The 17,122-nt window shown below is 39.6% G+C and overlaps 1 protein-coding gene across 2 annotated transcripts in view; it reads left to right on the top strand.

Moving 5' to 3' along the window:
• The window catches only part of RAI14 (retinoic acid induced 14), a 174,706-nt gene extending 158,697 nt beyond the window's left edge, over window positions 1-16,009 (top strand). For both annotated transcript variants that reach the window (XM_007961324.3, XM_007961325.3), the window contains 6 exons: window positions 2,692-2,746; window positions 5,589-5,707; window positions 6,547-8,082; window positions 9,894-10,043; window positions 13,126-13,191; window positions 14,086-16,009. In XM_007961324.3, coding sequence (XP_007959515.1) covers window positions 2,692-2,746; window positions 5,589-5,707; window positions 6,547-8,082; window positions 9,894-10,043; window positions 13,126-13,191; window positions 14,086-14,163 — 2,004 coding nt within the window. In that variant the 3' untranslated portion in view covers window positions 14,164-16,009. The remainder of the gene's footprint in view (window positions 1-2,691; window positions 2,747-5,588; window positions 5,708-6,546; window positions 8,083-9,893; window positions 10,044-13,125; window positions 13,192-14,085) is intronic.
• Window positions 16,010-17,122: the final 1,113 nt, after the last annotated feature.

Here is a 17,122-nt window from a genome sequence, read left to right as displayed (position 1 = left end):
AAAAAGGCCATTATTCGAAAAACTGGCACAATTTGAATAAAGTTGTAACTTAGATGGTAGTAATTTACCAATTGACAAATGTATAATGGCTACATATGTTGTAAACATTAGGAGAAATAAGTGAAGTTTTCTATCTTGCAACGTTTTTGTAAATCTTAAATTGCTCCAAATAAAAAGTGCTTTAAAAGGTTTTTTAAAAAAGAGACAAAGATAAGAACTTGCTAGATAACCAGTCTTCTTACCCAATTAAGTTTATATTAATTCCAGTCAAAGAGACAGAAACGTGTTATCCTCTGTTGTCTTACTGAGAATTGTATAGTTAATTTTTTTCCTGACTATAAAAGTAATATGTATTTATTTTACAAATGTTAGAAAATCTATTACGTCTTATCCAGCTGGATCTGTAGATTTGTGGTTGGAAAATATTTTAAGGAAGTAGGAGGATATTTCCATTTAATATGTGTTTATCTAACATACTGAGAAATTGTACTCAGGGGGAAATAAAATTTATAATTGTTAACATGAAATTTCAATATTGTATATTTACTTACTTTTTCTTATTTGGAATTACTAAAGATGTTTTCTTTTAACTTGGATACACATTAATCTGAAAAAGATTCTATCAACCTATCATTTCGCTCACTTTAGACTTTACTAATAAACTCTTCAGATAAATTTCTATATAAGACAAGGCAACTATACTCTTATAGTTAGTACCATAATATCTTCTGATATGACTGTGCCTCAAAGAAGCAATGCAATCCGAAGAATAATATCGCAAATTATGATTTTTCAGAGGTAGAGTATAAAAGACTGTCATTTCTGAAAAAACAAAAAACAAAAAAAACAAGATTAAAAAGTGACATTTATTCCTATGTTAGCTTAGGGAGGAGAAAAAAGTGGTATCTAGGCCAGGCGCGGTGGCTCACAGCTCACGCCTGTAATCCCAGCAGTTTGGGAGGCCGAAGTGGTCGGATCACGAGATCAAGAGATCGAGACCATCCTGGCTAACATGGTGAAACCCCATCTCTACTAAAAGTACAAAACATTAGTTGGGTATGGTGGCACACACCTGTAGTCCCAGCTACTCGGAAGGCTGAGACAGGAGAATCACTTGAACCCGGGAGGCGGAGGTTGCAGTGAACCAACATCGTGCCACTGCACTCCAGCCTGGGCAACAGAGACTCCGTCTCAAAAAAAAAAAAAAAAAGGTGATATATATTTAAAATCGCTAAAGTTTAAAAAGACTAAAACTACCAAGTGAGGATGTGGCAGAACTAGAACTCCATTTTCTGCTGGTGAGAATCTAAAATGGAGTAACTATTATAAACAGTTTAGAAAGCTGGAAGTTTCATTAAAGTTAAATATAAACCTAATATATGATCCACCCATCCACTCATAGATGTTTACCAAAATAAACGAAATTACATGTTTACACACAATCTTGTATGCAAATGTTTGTAGCAGCTTTATTCACAACCTTCCCAAATTGGAAGCAATCCAAATGTCCATCAACAAGTGAATAAAGAAAATGAAATATACCCGTATAATGAAATATTATCTGCCAACAAAGAGGAATGAACTGTAGTGCAAGTAACATCATAGTTGAATCGGAAAAGTCATCATGCTGAGAGAAGCCAGCCACCAAAAAATTCATATGGATGACATTCCATTTATAGGAATTCTAAGAAATGCAAAAAAAGAGAGTTGTGGTTGCCTAGGAATGACGTGGGCAAGGAGGGGTTGTAATGAGGCAAGAAGAAACTTCTAGGCATAAGGAAGAGATTCTCTATCTTGACTACAGTTTTGGTTCCATAGGTATACATCGTCAAAACCTCCTCAACTTGTAAACTTTAGCTGGATGCAGTTTATTGTACCTTATATAGTGGAGAATATAAAAACAAGTAAATTTGTTATAAAAGTGAAAGGACTGCTTTTTGTAAAGCTAAGCGCTTACTAAAAATAATCCACTTTATTGTTTAGCATTTGGGCTTTTACAAAGGTATCTTGGCTGAAAAATTATCTTATCATTGACTGGCTCATTTGGATGCCACACTGTAATTTTTAGCAAGTCACTGTAATGTTTTGAAATGAGAGCGTGGCTTTGAAGTTCCAAGAATTTTTACAGGATGTTAACAGATATTGAGGGACAAAGGATTAGAGAAAATCTTTAGGGAATCTATTGCCGATCTAAGACTATATGATATTTATTGCCATTTCCCTTGGAAAGGTTAATAATAACTTTAATAGCAGATAACTTATGAAATGATAAAGCTAAAAAATCTGCTTTAAAATATTTCAATCAATGTGTAATGCAGACATATAGAACTTCTCTTTGACTTCATTATGAAAGCAGTATTTACGTCTCAGTTTTTAGTACATAACTCAGTAAATTAGCAATTACATAAAATTATTGTAATCTTAAATATATTTGCATTGTACTCACTAAATGAAACTTCTGATATACCCTCTGGAACGTCTAATGTTTTAGAAATTAAACTTAGTGGATAATTGTCACTTTTACTCATTTATAGCTTAAAATATCTTCTTTCTTTGAGACTTTCTAGCTGCTTTTCTAGTAGGATAATGCCAGATCTGCTCTGCATAAGCTCAAGGAGGAAAGTCTACTTGATTCTTTTGTGCAATGTTACATTCAGAAATGTTCTTTAAGTCATTTTTGTGTTTCAATAGGCTGAGATCAGTTCTATACGAGAAAACAAAGACAGACTAAGTGACAGTACCACAGGTAAGATGAGGAAGCATCTGGTTTTTTTCCTTCAACCCACCCGTTTCATGTCCATTTAAAGAGAGCAAAGGCCAAGCTGGGGTACTGTGTAAAAAGGTCACGAGCCAGCATGTCCACACAGAGCTGCCGGTAATGCACAGGCTGATGCACTCTGTACTTCAGGGTGCCTTCACCTGCATTTTAAAGAGTCTCTGAATTTGAATTTTGAAAAATACATCTTTATTTTCATTTGTCCCAAACTACATGTTAGCAGTTCCTTCAATTATGAATACAGGCAAGAAGCCCGAGTGGTATTAGTAGACCAGTGATTTTGTCACCAAGAGAATTCCTATCACCTTAGTGTTACTGCAGATATCTTGAAATGCTTACAATATTGCTACTAAAAATTAGACCTGCTGCCAGATCTTGTTATTGTTACCAAATAAGCTCTTAAGTTACTGTAGCCTGTATATTTTATCTTACGCATTTAAAAACATTTTCAGATGAGGTCCATAGGCTTCTGCTGTCTGCTAACCACAGTCTTTGCAGCTGAGCAGCACATTATTTCATGAAGGGAGAACCCACCATGCCACCTCCATGACTGTCCCCATCTAACTTTTCTACTGTGGATTTTAAGTAGACACACGCAAAGACAAGAATGTTCATGAAATCATATGTAATCATATTGCCTTTATGATCATAGGATTTAATTCATTGTATCTGTTAAAGAGTGCCTCCTAAGAATAATTTACCCTCTAAGAATGTAATACAGTATCTTTAGAATCCACTTAAAATGTAGAAGAAATTATTTCAAAGGTCCATTTTTGCTCCAGCATTCAGTGTCTTAATCTGTTGTGTATTTCATAGGTGTTTGGAGCCTTTAATTTGCAGAACTTAGAAATATTTTTTATGTATGTATGTATGTATATGTTTATTTATTTTAGAGATGGGGTCTTACTGTATTGCCCAGGCTGGTCTCAAGCTCCTGAGCTCAAGTGATCCTCCCACCTTGGCCTCCCATAGTGCTGGGATTATAGGCATGAGCCACCACACATGGCCCTAGAAACATTAAACTTTCTAATTCCTGGCAGAGATCAGTGTTGATATAACTAAACAAATGTTACACTGGGTACTTCAAAAAACATTCAAAAAACATTCACTGTATCTTAGAAATAGCTTTTATTTCTTAGAATGCATTTATGCTCCCAGTTCCCTAGTTCATTTCACACTCACCAGACTTCATGTCAAGGAAACTCAGAAAGCTGGGATTTAGGCATCAGACTTATGATGAGAAGCAAGGATTTCTATGAAGAAAGGTCATTTTGCATCCTTCCAAGTTAAGATTAAAGTTTTCATCTTTGCATTACATGACTGTGAGAAAATAAAAAGCAGATCAGCGCTTTACAAAGTGTGGGTAAAATATGTACTAGCTATAATAATTAGGGAGTTTGAGCCGGGCGTGGTGGCCCACACCTGTAATCCCAGCACTTTGGGAGGCTGAGGTGGGCAGATCACCTGAGGTCAGGAGTTCGAGACCAGCCTGGCCAACATGGCAAAACCCCATCTCTACTAAAAATACAAAAATTAGCTATTACATAAAATTATTGAGATTTTATGTAATAATTATTGAGCATACCTGTAGTCCCAGCTACTTGGGAGGCTGATGCAGGAGAATCGCTTGAATCTGGGAGGCAGAGGTTGCAGTGAGCCGAGATCATGCCACCACTCTCCAGCTTGGGTGACAGAGCAAGATTCTACCTCAAAAAGTAATAATAATATTAAGTTTGGACCAGAAATTCACACAGTTACTTCACTGAGCACATTGTTTTGTCCAGCTGACATATTTTTCGTAGGACTTTCTAGATGAAGGAAGCAGTACATTGCATTGCCTTCTAGAGGAAGTTTGCTATCTCAGTGAGCACCTTGAATAGCACTCCTTAAGTTGCAATTTCAGCATGATAATCAGTAGGATGTCAGAAAGTTGTGGTTACCAACAGGGATTACTGTGGGATTCAGAGAAGACAGTTTCATGCTAGAGAGGTCATTGAATGCTTCAAGTACTGGGCAAAGTTTGACATGATGCCTAAGAATTCTCTAGGCAGAGAGATTCTGCAGGGCGATCCTGTGGATAAAGAATGAAAGAATCAGCCATATGTTGAGAATGTAGAGTGTGTGATGGGAACCATGAATCTCAGGAAAACAGGAATCTAGAAAAGTAGCAGCGTCATGAACCTGAAGAAGTAGACTGGGGCCAAATCATAGAGGTCTGAACCCAGATAAAGGAATCTGAAAATTATTTTTGGAGGGAAAATAATGAAAGCACTTGACCCAAAGGAATGACCCAATCAAGGTATGTTTTAGGAAGACTGGTCTAACGTTGCTGTGCAGGCTACAGTTTCACTGGGAAGAGGAGAGGGGCAGAGATTTGTTGGGAAGCTGTTTGCAGGGTTTCCAAGTAAAGTGATAAAGTCTGAATTACAGTAATAGTGGTAGGGGCAAAGAAATAAACCAGATTCCAGAGACATTTCTAAAACAATTCCCAGAATTGAGACTTATAAGGCACAGGGAAGAACTAAAAACAACTAGATATGACACTTAAGCAAATGAATAGGAAATATATGACCAAGTTCATCAATTTTCAGAATTGCCTTGTATACACATGTATCCAGTATTGTGCTAGCAATCCACAGTAAGGAAAGCCCAGTACATGAAAATTTTAGTTCATCCATCCAGTTGCTAGGGCGTTTTATAGTTAGGACCAGGAAGAAGAACTGGATTAGGCTAGCAAGTGAATTTGTCTCAGGTTAGAGAAATAAGAGTTTAATTGTTTTATGTTATTTTAAATGGCTTTCTCTTTCCCAAGGTGCTGATAGCTTATTAGATATAAGTTCTGAAGCTGACCAACAAGATCTTCTTGCCCTATTGCAAGCAAAAGTTGCTTCCCTTACCTTACACAATAAGGAGTTACAAGATAAATTACAGGTATATAAATAGATTGCTGTCATGGACTATTCTGTAGAGTCAAGCTCTTGGTCTTTTCAGTAGTTAGATGTATTTTGTTTTAAATGTGTACATTAGTTTCTTTTTAAATATTAGCTTTAAGTATCTTATAGTTTCAGATTATTCGTTTCATGAGAGTGTTATTCATTAACTCTTTCTGTAAATTATTCAACTGGCAAATTATATATGATTATACACATAGTATGATCAGTATTAAAAATTCTATATGCTTAATTATATAAATAAAATGTAAACAAAATTTATAGAAAAATTCTATATAAAATATACTATATACATAGAATGATACGTATAATTTTACATATAAAATTTTATATTTTGATTTTATATATACATTAGAATTTTATGTTTTAAATTATATGTGTGTATGTGTACATGTATATATAATATTATCCATTCATTTAGTAAAGTTGATCACTTAACAGGTTTAAGAGCTTGATAAGAAATGGCTGTACCAAAAAATAAAAAGAAGAAATAGCTGTACTATATATCCATTACCCCTCTTGATAAGCAGAATGATCAAAGAAATGAAGTAAAATTTTGAATTGGAGGCTTTGTAGAGTAAACAATTTTATTGTTTTCAAAGTGACACCAATCATCTGTCCCAATAGAACCCAAAGCAAGCTTTGTGTCATTAGTCCCACTCATGTCCCAGACCATCTTTTTTCATGGCATGAGAATACACAGGCAAAGTGATCATGCTACTCTCCCATACCAAAGTTGCAGATTTACTCCTCTCATTCTAGTTGCTGGCTTAGCTAACCACCCCTTTCGTATTATTTAATTCTTGCTTTTTTTCCTAGGCCAAATCACCCAAGGAGGCAGAAGCAGACCTAAGCTTTGACTCATATCATTCCACCCAAACTGACTTGGGCCCCTCCCTGGGGAAACCTGGTGAAACCTCTCCCCCAGACTCCAAATCATCTCCACCTGTCTTAATACATGCTTTAGGTAAATCCACGCCTGACAGTGACGTCAGAATTCAGCAACTGCAAGAGATTTTGCAAGATTTACAGAAGAGATTAGAGAGCTCTGAGGCAGAGAGAAAACAGCTACAGGTTGAACTCCAGTCCCGAAGGGCAGAACTGGTATGCTTAAACAACACTGAGATTTCCGAGAACAGCTCTGACCTCAGCCAGAAACTTAAAGAAACTCAGAGCAAATACGAGGAGGCTATGAAAGAAGTCCTTAGTGTGCAGAAGCAGATGAAACTGGGTCTTGTCTCGCCTGAGAGCATGGATAATTATTCACATCTCCATGAGCTGAGGGTCACGGAAGAGGAAATAAATGTGCTCAAGCAGGATCTGCAGAATGCATTAGAAGAAAGTGAAAGAAATAAAGAGAAAGTAAGAGAGTTAGAGGAAAAGCTGGTAGAGAGGGAGAAAGGTACAGTGATTAAGCCACCTGTGGAAGAGTATGAGGAAATGAAAAGTTCATATTGTTCTGTTATTGAGAATATGAATAAGGAGAAAGCATTTTTGTTTGAGAAATACCAAGAGGCCCAAGAAGAAATCATGAAATTAAAAGACACACTAAAAAGTCAGATGACACAGGAAGCCAGTGATGAAGCTGAGGACATGAAAGAAGCCATGAATAGGATGATAGATGAACTCAACAAACAGGTGAGCGAGCTGTCACAGCTGTACAAAGAAGCCCAGGCTGAACTGGAGGATTACCGGAAGAGGAAATCTCTAGAGGATATCACAGCTGAATATATCCATAAAGCAGAGCATGAGAAACTGATGCAATTGACAAACGTGTCCAGGGCTAAAGCAGAAGATGCACTGTCCGAAATGAAGTCTCAGTATTCAAAAGTGTTGAACGAGTTGACCCAGCTCAAACAACTGGTCGATGCACAAAAAGAGAACTCTGTCTCTATCACAGAACATTTGCAAGTGATAACCACGCTGCGGACTGCAGCAAAAGAGATGGAAGAAAAAATAAGCAATCTTAAGGAACACCTTGCAAGCAAGGAAGTGGAAGTAGCAAAGCTGGAGAAACAACTCTTAGAAGAGAAAGCTGCTATGACTGATGCAATGGTACCCCGGTCTTCCTATGAAAAGCTCCAGTCATCCTTAGAGAGTGAAGTGAGTGTGTTAGCATCGAAATTAAAGGAATCAGTGAAAGAGAAAGAGAAGGTCCATTCAGAGGTTGCCCAGATTAGAAGTGAGGTCTCACAGGTGAAAAGAGAAAAGGAAAATATTCAGACTCTCTTGAAATCCAAAGAGCAAGAAGTAAATGAACTTCTGCAAAAATTCCAGCAAGCTCAGGAAGAACTTGCAGAAATGAAAAGATATTCTGAGAGCTCTTCAAAACTGGAGGAAGATAAGGATAAAAAGGTTGGTGAAACTGCACTGCTGTTGGGTTTCTAGCAATAAGTCTTAGTCTCTTTGGTTTTTACTATATTAAATACTTCTAGTGTTGGCACTAAACTGGAGTGAATGCTCAGAGACTCTGCACATGAACTTTATCTGTCCCCAAAGCCACATTAAGAATAGTTTGTTGGATCGGCCAGATGTGGTGGCTCACGCCTATAATCCCAGCATTTTGGGAGGCTGAGATCACTTGAGGTCAGGAGTCTGAGACCATCCTGGCCAACATGGTGAAACCACATCTCTACTAAAAATACAAAAGTTAGCTGGGCGTGGTGGCACATGCCTGTAATCCCAGCTACTAGGGAGGCTGAGGCAGGAGAATCACTTGAACTCAGGAGGTGGAGGTTGCAGTGAGCCAAGATCAGGCCACTCCACTCCAGCCTGGGCAACAGAGTAAGACTTCATCTCAAAAAAAAAAAAAGAATAGTTTGTTGGGTATTTATATTTTAAAAACACATCTGCTGGGCATCACTCCTCTAATTCCAGCAGTTTGGGAGGCCATAATGGGAGGATGGCTTGAGACCAGCCTCAGCAACGTAGTGAGACCCCATGTGTACAAAAAATTTAAAAATTAGCCAGGCATGGTGGTGCGATCATGTAGTCCCAGCCACTTAAGAGGCTAAGGCAGGAAAATCACTAGAGTGCTAGAAGTCAAGGTTGTCATGAGCCATATCAATGCCACTGCACTCTAACCTGGGCAACAGAGTAAGACCCTGCCTCAAAAAATAATAAATAAGCAAACATCAATCTCTGGCCACTTCTCCTTATACTAAAGCATTTTCACATATGTGATGCATACTTGTCCTTCAAAAATCATTTTACAGAAGCTTTGCCAGTGTTGGGGATCAGAAGTGAACTTGCAAACTGAAAAGTATTTGTGATCCACCTCAAACTTCAAGTTCTTTTTTGGATTCGGAACAGATTCCTCCATAATGTGAAACTAAAATACTCCTAGACTTAATCCTGCTTCCCTAAGGTCCATCAGCTTCCCCTCAAGTCAGTGTAAAAGCTACCCTCGCTGGCCCCTCCTTTGACAGGTATATGGGAGAGGAAAAGGAATGTGGGGACCCGGCGGTTTGAGATGGCACTGGACACAAGAGATGGTGCTGATCATGCTGCTGGAGGAAGGAGGGAAGCAAAGGGAAAGTTCGGGGGGATGGTTCCACACCTTAATCAGCTCTGCATCTCTAGTCCCCTGTCTCGGAGGTTCCGAATGGCATTCATCAGAGACTACTTATCTTTATTCTTTTGTAATGAGTGTTTCAAAAGAGCTTTACCAGCCACGGAAACGGATTAGCGAGTGGTGGGGTACGGTGGGGAGTTACTTGTGTTTACTTTAAAGAAAGATGTCCAGAGATATCAGGCTTCCTAGGCCTTATTCCTGATCGCCCATGTCAGCAGTATTGGACGAAATATAGCTGTCTCCAAATAAAGCCTGAAATCCTAATTCTGATATTTTTTTCAATCATACCCTTTTAAAACTAGGAAACCAACATCACAGCTTTGGTGATGTTACCACCATCACCAAAACATAATATGTAATTCAAGGGCCTTTATCTGAACCTAATGGATGTAGCAGGCTTTGTTAGTTTGTCTGATTTTGTTATGTTTCATTTTATGAGTTTTTTTAATTTAAATGTATTAAAAGGGAATTGTTCCAAAGTCTTAAGTCCCAGAGACCAAAAGAGATGACTGTGTTTGAGGCTTAGAAATATATGAAATTTTGCTTTGCAGACATGTTACTGCCTGTTAATACCATTTTCCTTTGTTCCTAGATAAATGAGATGTCAAAGGAAGTCACCAAATTGAAGGAGGCCCTGAACAGCCTCTCCCAGCTCTCCTACTCAACAAGCTCATCCAAAAGGCAGAGTCAGCAGCTGGAGGCACTGCAGCAGCAAGTCAAACAGCTCCAGAACCAGCTGGCGGTGAGGGGCTTGTTTCTGCTGCCTGGTTTGGGGTGGAGGGTCTGGCAGATTCCATACCGTCTCAGCTGCTAGGGCGAGTGGGCATGAACAAAAAGATTCCCAGCCCAAAGGAATGTACTTCAATGAGCAGTTGACTGATTTCTTCAGTGAGGGCGAAAGAGGAAGCCACTGGTGGAATTCTCAGTCGTTATCAGCAATGCAATGGATCAGATATTCACTGGGAAGGAAAGAACCGATAGGACAGTGGGAGGAGACTACGTGCTCACTCATACACTAACTTTTTACCCCTTCTCCTTTTTCTGCAACATTCCCCATCTCTAGCAGTGGCAAGAGCTTTTTCTTGTTAGGGGCCAGGATCTCTAGTAGTTGCATCTCTATATATCTGAAGCTGCTTCTTGGCCCCTCTCCTTATTTCACCCAGGAAAGCACTTCCTTATCTAAATTGGTTTCCTGGGTCCACTGTAACAAATCACCACAAATTTGTTTAAAACAACATGAGTGAATTATTTTATAGTTACATTGAACAGAAGTCCAAAATCGCTTTCACTGGACTAACTTCAAGTTGTTGGCAGGGCTGGTTCCTCGCCTTTTCCAGTTACCAGAGGCCGCCTGCATTCCGTGGCTCATGGCCCCTTCCTCCATCTTCGAGGCACATCACTCCAGCATCTGCTCAGTCTTCCCATCTCCTCCTTCAGCCTTTGATTTTCTTGCCTCCCTCTTATAAGGACCCTTGTGATTACACCTAAAGCCTACCTAGATAATCCACGATAATCTCCCTCTCCATTTCAAAACCCTTAATTTCATCTGCAAGATGCCTTTTGCCATATAAAGTAACATTCACAGGTTCTGGGAATTAGGATGTGGACATCTTTCGAGAGCCATTATTTAGCTTACCATAGTATCTGTTAAGGATTGAGTTGGCATGGGTACATTACGTTTTCTACCTAAAATCCAGAGTTAGTCTGTCCTGGACTGTCTCTAGCTTCCATATACAAACAGAACATGGATTTGATGATTTCTTCAGAATAGACCTAAATGTAGTGAGGTCAGGTTTCTGATAAAATGGCATTACAGACTTTTAGGTAAAGTGCTATTGGTTTATACAGTAATTCTTATAATTATGCAACATATGTTTGAGCTCTTACTATACATCAGTATTATACATGGTGCTGATGATATAAAATGAATAAGACTCAGTCCCTGCCCTCATGGAGTTTATACTCTATATAAAGTTATCAACAAAGAGATGCCCAGCATACCATGGGCATACAAAGGAAATGTGTCTACCCAATCTTGCTGAGTCATGAAAAGCTTCCTACGGGAGTTATACTTGTGCTGAGTCTTGAAGGTCTGAGTAAGAATATGTTGTTACTCGGCAAGGACTGACACATGGACTAGCTGGCTTTTGGGAACCTTGGTGAGAACCATTCCAGTGGAATGGGGAGGAGGGTAGAATCTGGACTGCAGTAGACTGGCTGCTAGAGAAGTGAGTAAGTAGATAGGTATCTGGTGGGGCTAAGCAGTCGCAGCAGGGGTTGGGGGAAGCCTGAAGCAAGTTTGCTGGAAAGATGGGAAGTGGTGGTTAGGGTGAGGGATGCTTTCAGTTGAGATTTCAGAGGTGGTAATGATAGACACAGGGCTACGGCCATGAGAGGAGTTGCCGAACCAAAGAGGAGCACGTTATTAAAGCTGAAGTTGAGGAACTGAGAGGTTCAGGTGTTAGATGGATCATTCGCACAGATATCGAAGCCAAGCAAATGATGACAGAAGCAAGGATAGAAAGGAAGACAGATCCGAAGATAAAATCATAAATAATTGAGTAGGGATTGCTGAAAGGTGGGGAGGGAACAACACAGACAGAAGTGCCAAATGTGCCTTCTTATGGTGTGAACTTAAAGGACAGGTTTTAAAGTGTCCCTTAATAACGGGAAGATACCTCATATTCTGACACTGATGGAGGAGAGGAAGAATGGGTATTATGGACTTTTGTACATTTTTGAAGTAATCCATATATGATGCTCTCAATTTTCATGATGTTCATCATGTTCTGAGAGGACAGGCTCTTAGAACAAGAGTTTCCGAGATAAAGACCCCTGAAACAGCCACTGAGAGGAACTGGAATAATAGCTCAACAAGGAGAAATAGCAGCATCAGCGGCTGTATTGAGGAACCACTGGAGACTGGGGCCACCACCCTCTTTGCCTCCTTGGTACACTGAGAGCTAAATAATTGAGCTCCCCAAGGATTTTATAACACTGGCCATATAGTGGGTAATCAATAATTCCCTTAAAAATAATAGACTTTAAAAATTAAATTGGTACATATTTGGTCATTGTAGAAAAGTTGAAAAATACAGAAAACTCTTAACAAGTTCCTATAAATAAAAATTTTCCATAATTCAGTAACTCTGAGATAATCACTTTTTACATTTGATGTATTTCCTTGCAGTATTTACATTTAATGTAGCTATATTTGCATAAGTATGTGTAAATATATATACACACATGTATACACACATATATAGAGACACACACACGTATATATATTTTATTTTTTCGAGACAGAGTTTTGTTCTGTCACCCATGCTGGAGTGCAGTGTCACAATCTCGGCTCACTGCAACCTCTGCCTCCCAGGTTCAAGCGATTCTCCTGCCTCAGCCTCCTGAGTAGCTGGGATTACAGGTACTGACTACTACGCCTGGCTAATTTTTGTATTTTTAGTAGAGACGGGGTTTCACCATGTTGGTCAGGCTGGTCTCGAACTCCTGACCTCAAGTGATCCGCCCACCTCAGCCTCCCAAAGTGCATATATTTTTAAAACCAAACGGGATTATAATAATTCCTTTTTATACAGTTTTTTCTAGAGTTGACATACCAAGACTTTTTTCCCTAAGATTATTGACAAGTATTCAGAAATACACAAGCCAGTAAGGCCACAACAATTTTAGAAACTTCCAATGCTAGCATAAAGTGGAGGGGACCACTTGGGGGAGCATTTGACTGCAGCTTTCTCATAGCTTTTTGGTTTTGTTCTTTAAAGATCTCCTAAGCTCATTAACAGTGTGAAATATTCCCTTTCTAGGAATGCAAGAAACACCACCAGGAGGTCATATCAGTTTACAGAATGCATCTTCTGTATGCTGTGCAGGTATGCTTATGCCCCTTGAAGTCTCTGGACATCCTAAAGAAATATGGCAGCAGATGTTGACAGAACTCCCATCATTTCACTAGTGGAATGAACAAGAATTAGAGGAGAATCCTTTCCACTGGAAAGCCCGAATACGCCTTTTGCATTGCTTTGGGTTCCATGTCAGGAGCCTCGTGCTCTGTTTACCAGGAACAGCCCCATCTTTCAAGGCAGGGCCTCACTCTTTCACACAGGCTGGAGTGTAATGGCATCATCTTGCCTCACTGCAACCTCAACCCACGGGCTCAAGTGATCCTCCCACCTTAGCCTCCCAAACAGGTGGGATTACAGGCACCTACCACCGTACCTGGCTAATTTTTGTATTTTTTGTAGAGGTGGGGCTTTGCCATGTTGCCCAGGCTGGTCTCAAACTCCTGAGCTCAAGCAATCCACCCACCTCGGCCTCCCAAAGTGCTGAAATTGTAGGCATGAGCCACCACGCCCTGCCCTCCCATCATTTATCGAGGAATGAGGGACAATGTGGTCCTCCATTGGGAGGACCGGGGCTTTATTTTCCAGCAATGCTGGTCTCCTCAGAGTTACCAGTGCTGCCTTGGCTCTATGATGCTTAGTGTTCTGGCTGCTGGACTCACATTTGCAACTGAGACCCCAGATAGCTTTTGCTGAGGGTTTTGGTAGACACTGTCACCTCATCTTCCAGCTGGATGAAGGCAGGACGCTTTCTTTGACTCAGTTCCTCATAGAAATTTGGAAAATGATAGGGCTGACATTCCTGTGAAAGATGGGGGAAAATACCCCAGATCTTCACTGCAGTCAGCCATCTCATTCCCCAGAGAAGAAAGTCCCATGGCTTAATTTAGGTTCTAATGAGTATCTTGTGTTTGAATATCCTAGGGCCAGATGGATGAAGATGTCCAGAAAGTACTGAAGCAAATCCTTACCATGTGTAAAAACCAGTCTCAAAAGAAGTAAAGTGGATTCCTTGGCAGGACACTGCCCCCCTTGTCATCCGTCTTTGTGTTAGATCCAGAGTTGTTGGCAGCCGCTGCCATTGTTCTCATGTGTGGTATGCACTGTGGCCTAGCGTAGCTTCTTCCCTTTCCAAAGGTTTCTGAGGACTCGTCCCAGGAGAAGACTGCCTGCCTCGGAACTACTTAGAGACTTCAAACCAGCAGAGGTGAAAGTTCCCGTCATCCCTTCAGATTCCAGAGCTGGGATCAGCCACATCCAGAGGTCTGGTCCTGATGCTGGCAGGGGGGGCCCCTCCTCCATACCTGACCGGCTGAGTGGCTTCATCACCACCGAGTGATGTACTGAGGCCTCCTGCAGTGAATATGCTCCTTCCATTGCTGTACTTGGGCAGTGCCATTCAGCACATGAGAGCTCTTTTTGCCTTTGGCTTTCAATTCCAAAACATGATTTAATTTCTAACTAAATTAGTATGGCACTAGTTATGAAGTGTCTGCTTAAAACCCTTTATCATGGTATCGTGTGGATTTAAAAACTCTAATTCCATGTTTTCTTCCCATCTGCCTTATATATCTCGTCACCGTGCTTATCAATATTCAGTTTGATGAGCGCTATTAACTAAAATATGAAACTTAAAAACAAAAGCAAGTTGTCTTTAAAAGTTCTTTTTTTAAGTAAATTGTTGACATATTGCAAATTTTCTATGCAAACTTGCCTCCTGCTGTTATCCGTGAAGCTCAGGAAATCCAAACATTTGTGTTTCAACAAGGGACAGTAAACTGTGTGTTTACAGCCAAAAGAAATGCCTCATAGTTCTTAACCTCAATTTTTGTAAAAGTATTTTTTTCTCTGTAATATTTTTATTGGCTCATAAAGATGTTTTCATATCTAAACCCCTAAATAAGTGAAATTACAGATTATATTAACAAAATACTTTTTAGGTAGCCATGCTTGAGACTTTTTAAAAATGTAACTTTTTCCTTAAAGTTTTCAGCTATAGCAAAAGGTAGTTATGTATGCCAGACCTTCTATGAGCTGCCACCAACACCCCTAGAACTTTCAGCCATGGTGTCTTCAGAACTGTAGCACATTTCTGAATCTAGCAAATCCTCTTTTCACCCGTTGAATGTTTTTGAATACCCTGACTCTACCAGCGCCCATAAATGATCTCTGGAAGGACTGTCAGTAACAATCTGTTTTTCAACTTTGAAGCTAAAAACCTTGATATGGTAATATTATGGTGCATAGCAGAGGTCTTGGGAAAAAATATTTCTGTTCACTTGACTTTCAGGTGAAAAATGTTTCTAACATGCTTGCAGCTTCCCTTATGGCATTAGTCTTGTTGAGGGAGAGAGACAGAATCCAGGACTCCAAAGTATTTAACCGAAAGCAGGGCCTGCTCTGACAGGGCCCACGTCCCACAGGGCTGCCTGGGCTCAGTGGGTGCTTGGCCGTGCTGGATGATACGTTGATCTGTATTGGATGAGGACCAATGACAGCAAAGCAAAAATGGCTTTAAAGCTTGGTGTTACTTTTCTTAAGTTGTTTAATTATAGTTAAGCAATTTCAAAAATGCTCCAAAGAAATGTGAAAGGACCTTTTGTCACAGCACTTCAGAAAATACAAACAGCCCCTTCCGCCCCCGCACAGAAATGCTGCAGAGTATATAAAACTTGAGACATTTTTGTAGGATGCTCGACGAGGTGTAGCCTTTGATCTTGTTTCCGGATGCGTATTTATTACGAGTACTCTGGTTAAATATTGAAAAGTTATATGCTGTAGTTTAGTATTTTGTCTTTGTAATTTACAGAAGTTATTGGAGAAAATAATAAACTTGTTTCATTTTGCATTTCTGGTGTTGATTTTTGGTGTATTCAGAAGCATCTCTGTGTGGCTTCTGAAGATCAGTTCAACAGCATTTCAGTGTGATGGGTTTTCTAGCCTGTGCTATGCTCAGCTGGTGTGAGTTATCCGCACTGTTCCACACACAGTCTCACATCATTTCCTTTTCCCAGCTCTTGGATTCACCCTGAGCACTGCCCCGAGTATCAGCCACTTTGGGGCAGTTGAATCACAGTCGTTTAATCCACAATTCCTCTCATTTAATCTGCAGTGTTTTTAACTGTTTGGAAGCCTCCACTGGATTGTTTTCCCTCTTCCTTCTTGCTTTTTTTGAAAAAGTAAAACATACACATAGTAAAAAAAAAAAAAAAAAATCCAAATACATTTTCCTGCCCCATTACAAAGATAATTCAATTCATTCCTGACAAAACTCTTGTCAGGTGAATTCTGGCAAGGTTAAAATCATAATTAAAATTGTTACAGGTTAAAATCATAATTAAAATGACATGAAATAGGTACAATTACTTAAGGAGTTAGCATTGTTTCTCATACTCCAATGTTACAAGGCCATTTCCCTTCACTTACAACATGATTCCACCATCTCTACTTCAGTTTCATTGTGCCATCCTACTATATTACTGAAATTTTATTTCAAAGAAAGCATGTGTGTGATACCCAATTGAACCTTTTATTTCAACTGTGGCCAACCAGACAACTCAGAAGGTGACTTCATGGGGACACTCAGCTGGGGAGGAAACTGAGATAAACCCAAACCAGTCATCTCTGATGGACAGAAACGCTTCATAAGGCAAAGTCAGGATATGAAAGGAAACTCTCCTGCCTCCACGATTAGATAGCAGCTGAGACTGTAGGACAAGTGAAAGGAACCACAGGTAAATCTTTCTCTTACTCCCCAATCCTTAATGCATCTCCCCAGAAGCAACAGCTAGTAAGCTTCTTCGATGACATTCTCTCTCTATATGTACATGTAGGCATGTATTTTTCTTTCTTCTTTAAATATCTTGGAGATTATTCTCTGTCAGCATACACATCTCATTCTTTTTAACTGCTGAATAAAATTTCATAGTATGGTTGTGCTATATTTTATCTTGATAATTCC

The sequence above is a fragment of the Chlorocebus sabaeus genome, chromosome 4, assembly GCF_047675955.1.
Source record: "Chlorocebus sabaeus isolate Y175 chromosome 4, mChlSab1.0.hap1, whole genome shotgun sequence".
Lineage (NCBI taxonomy): Eukaryota > Metazoa > Chordata > Mammalia > Primates > Cercopithecidae > Chlorocebus > Chlorocebus sabaeus.
Note: the sequence above shows the minus strand (reverse complement) of the source record. Positions and strands in the feature narration are given on the sequence as shown.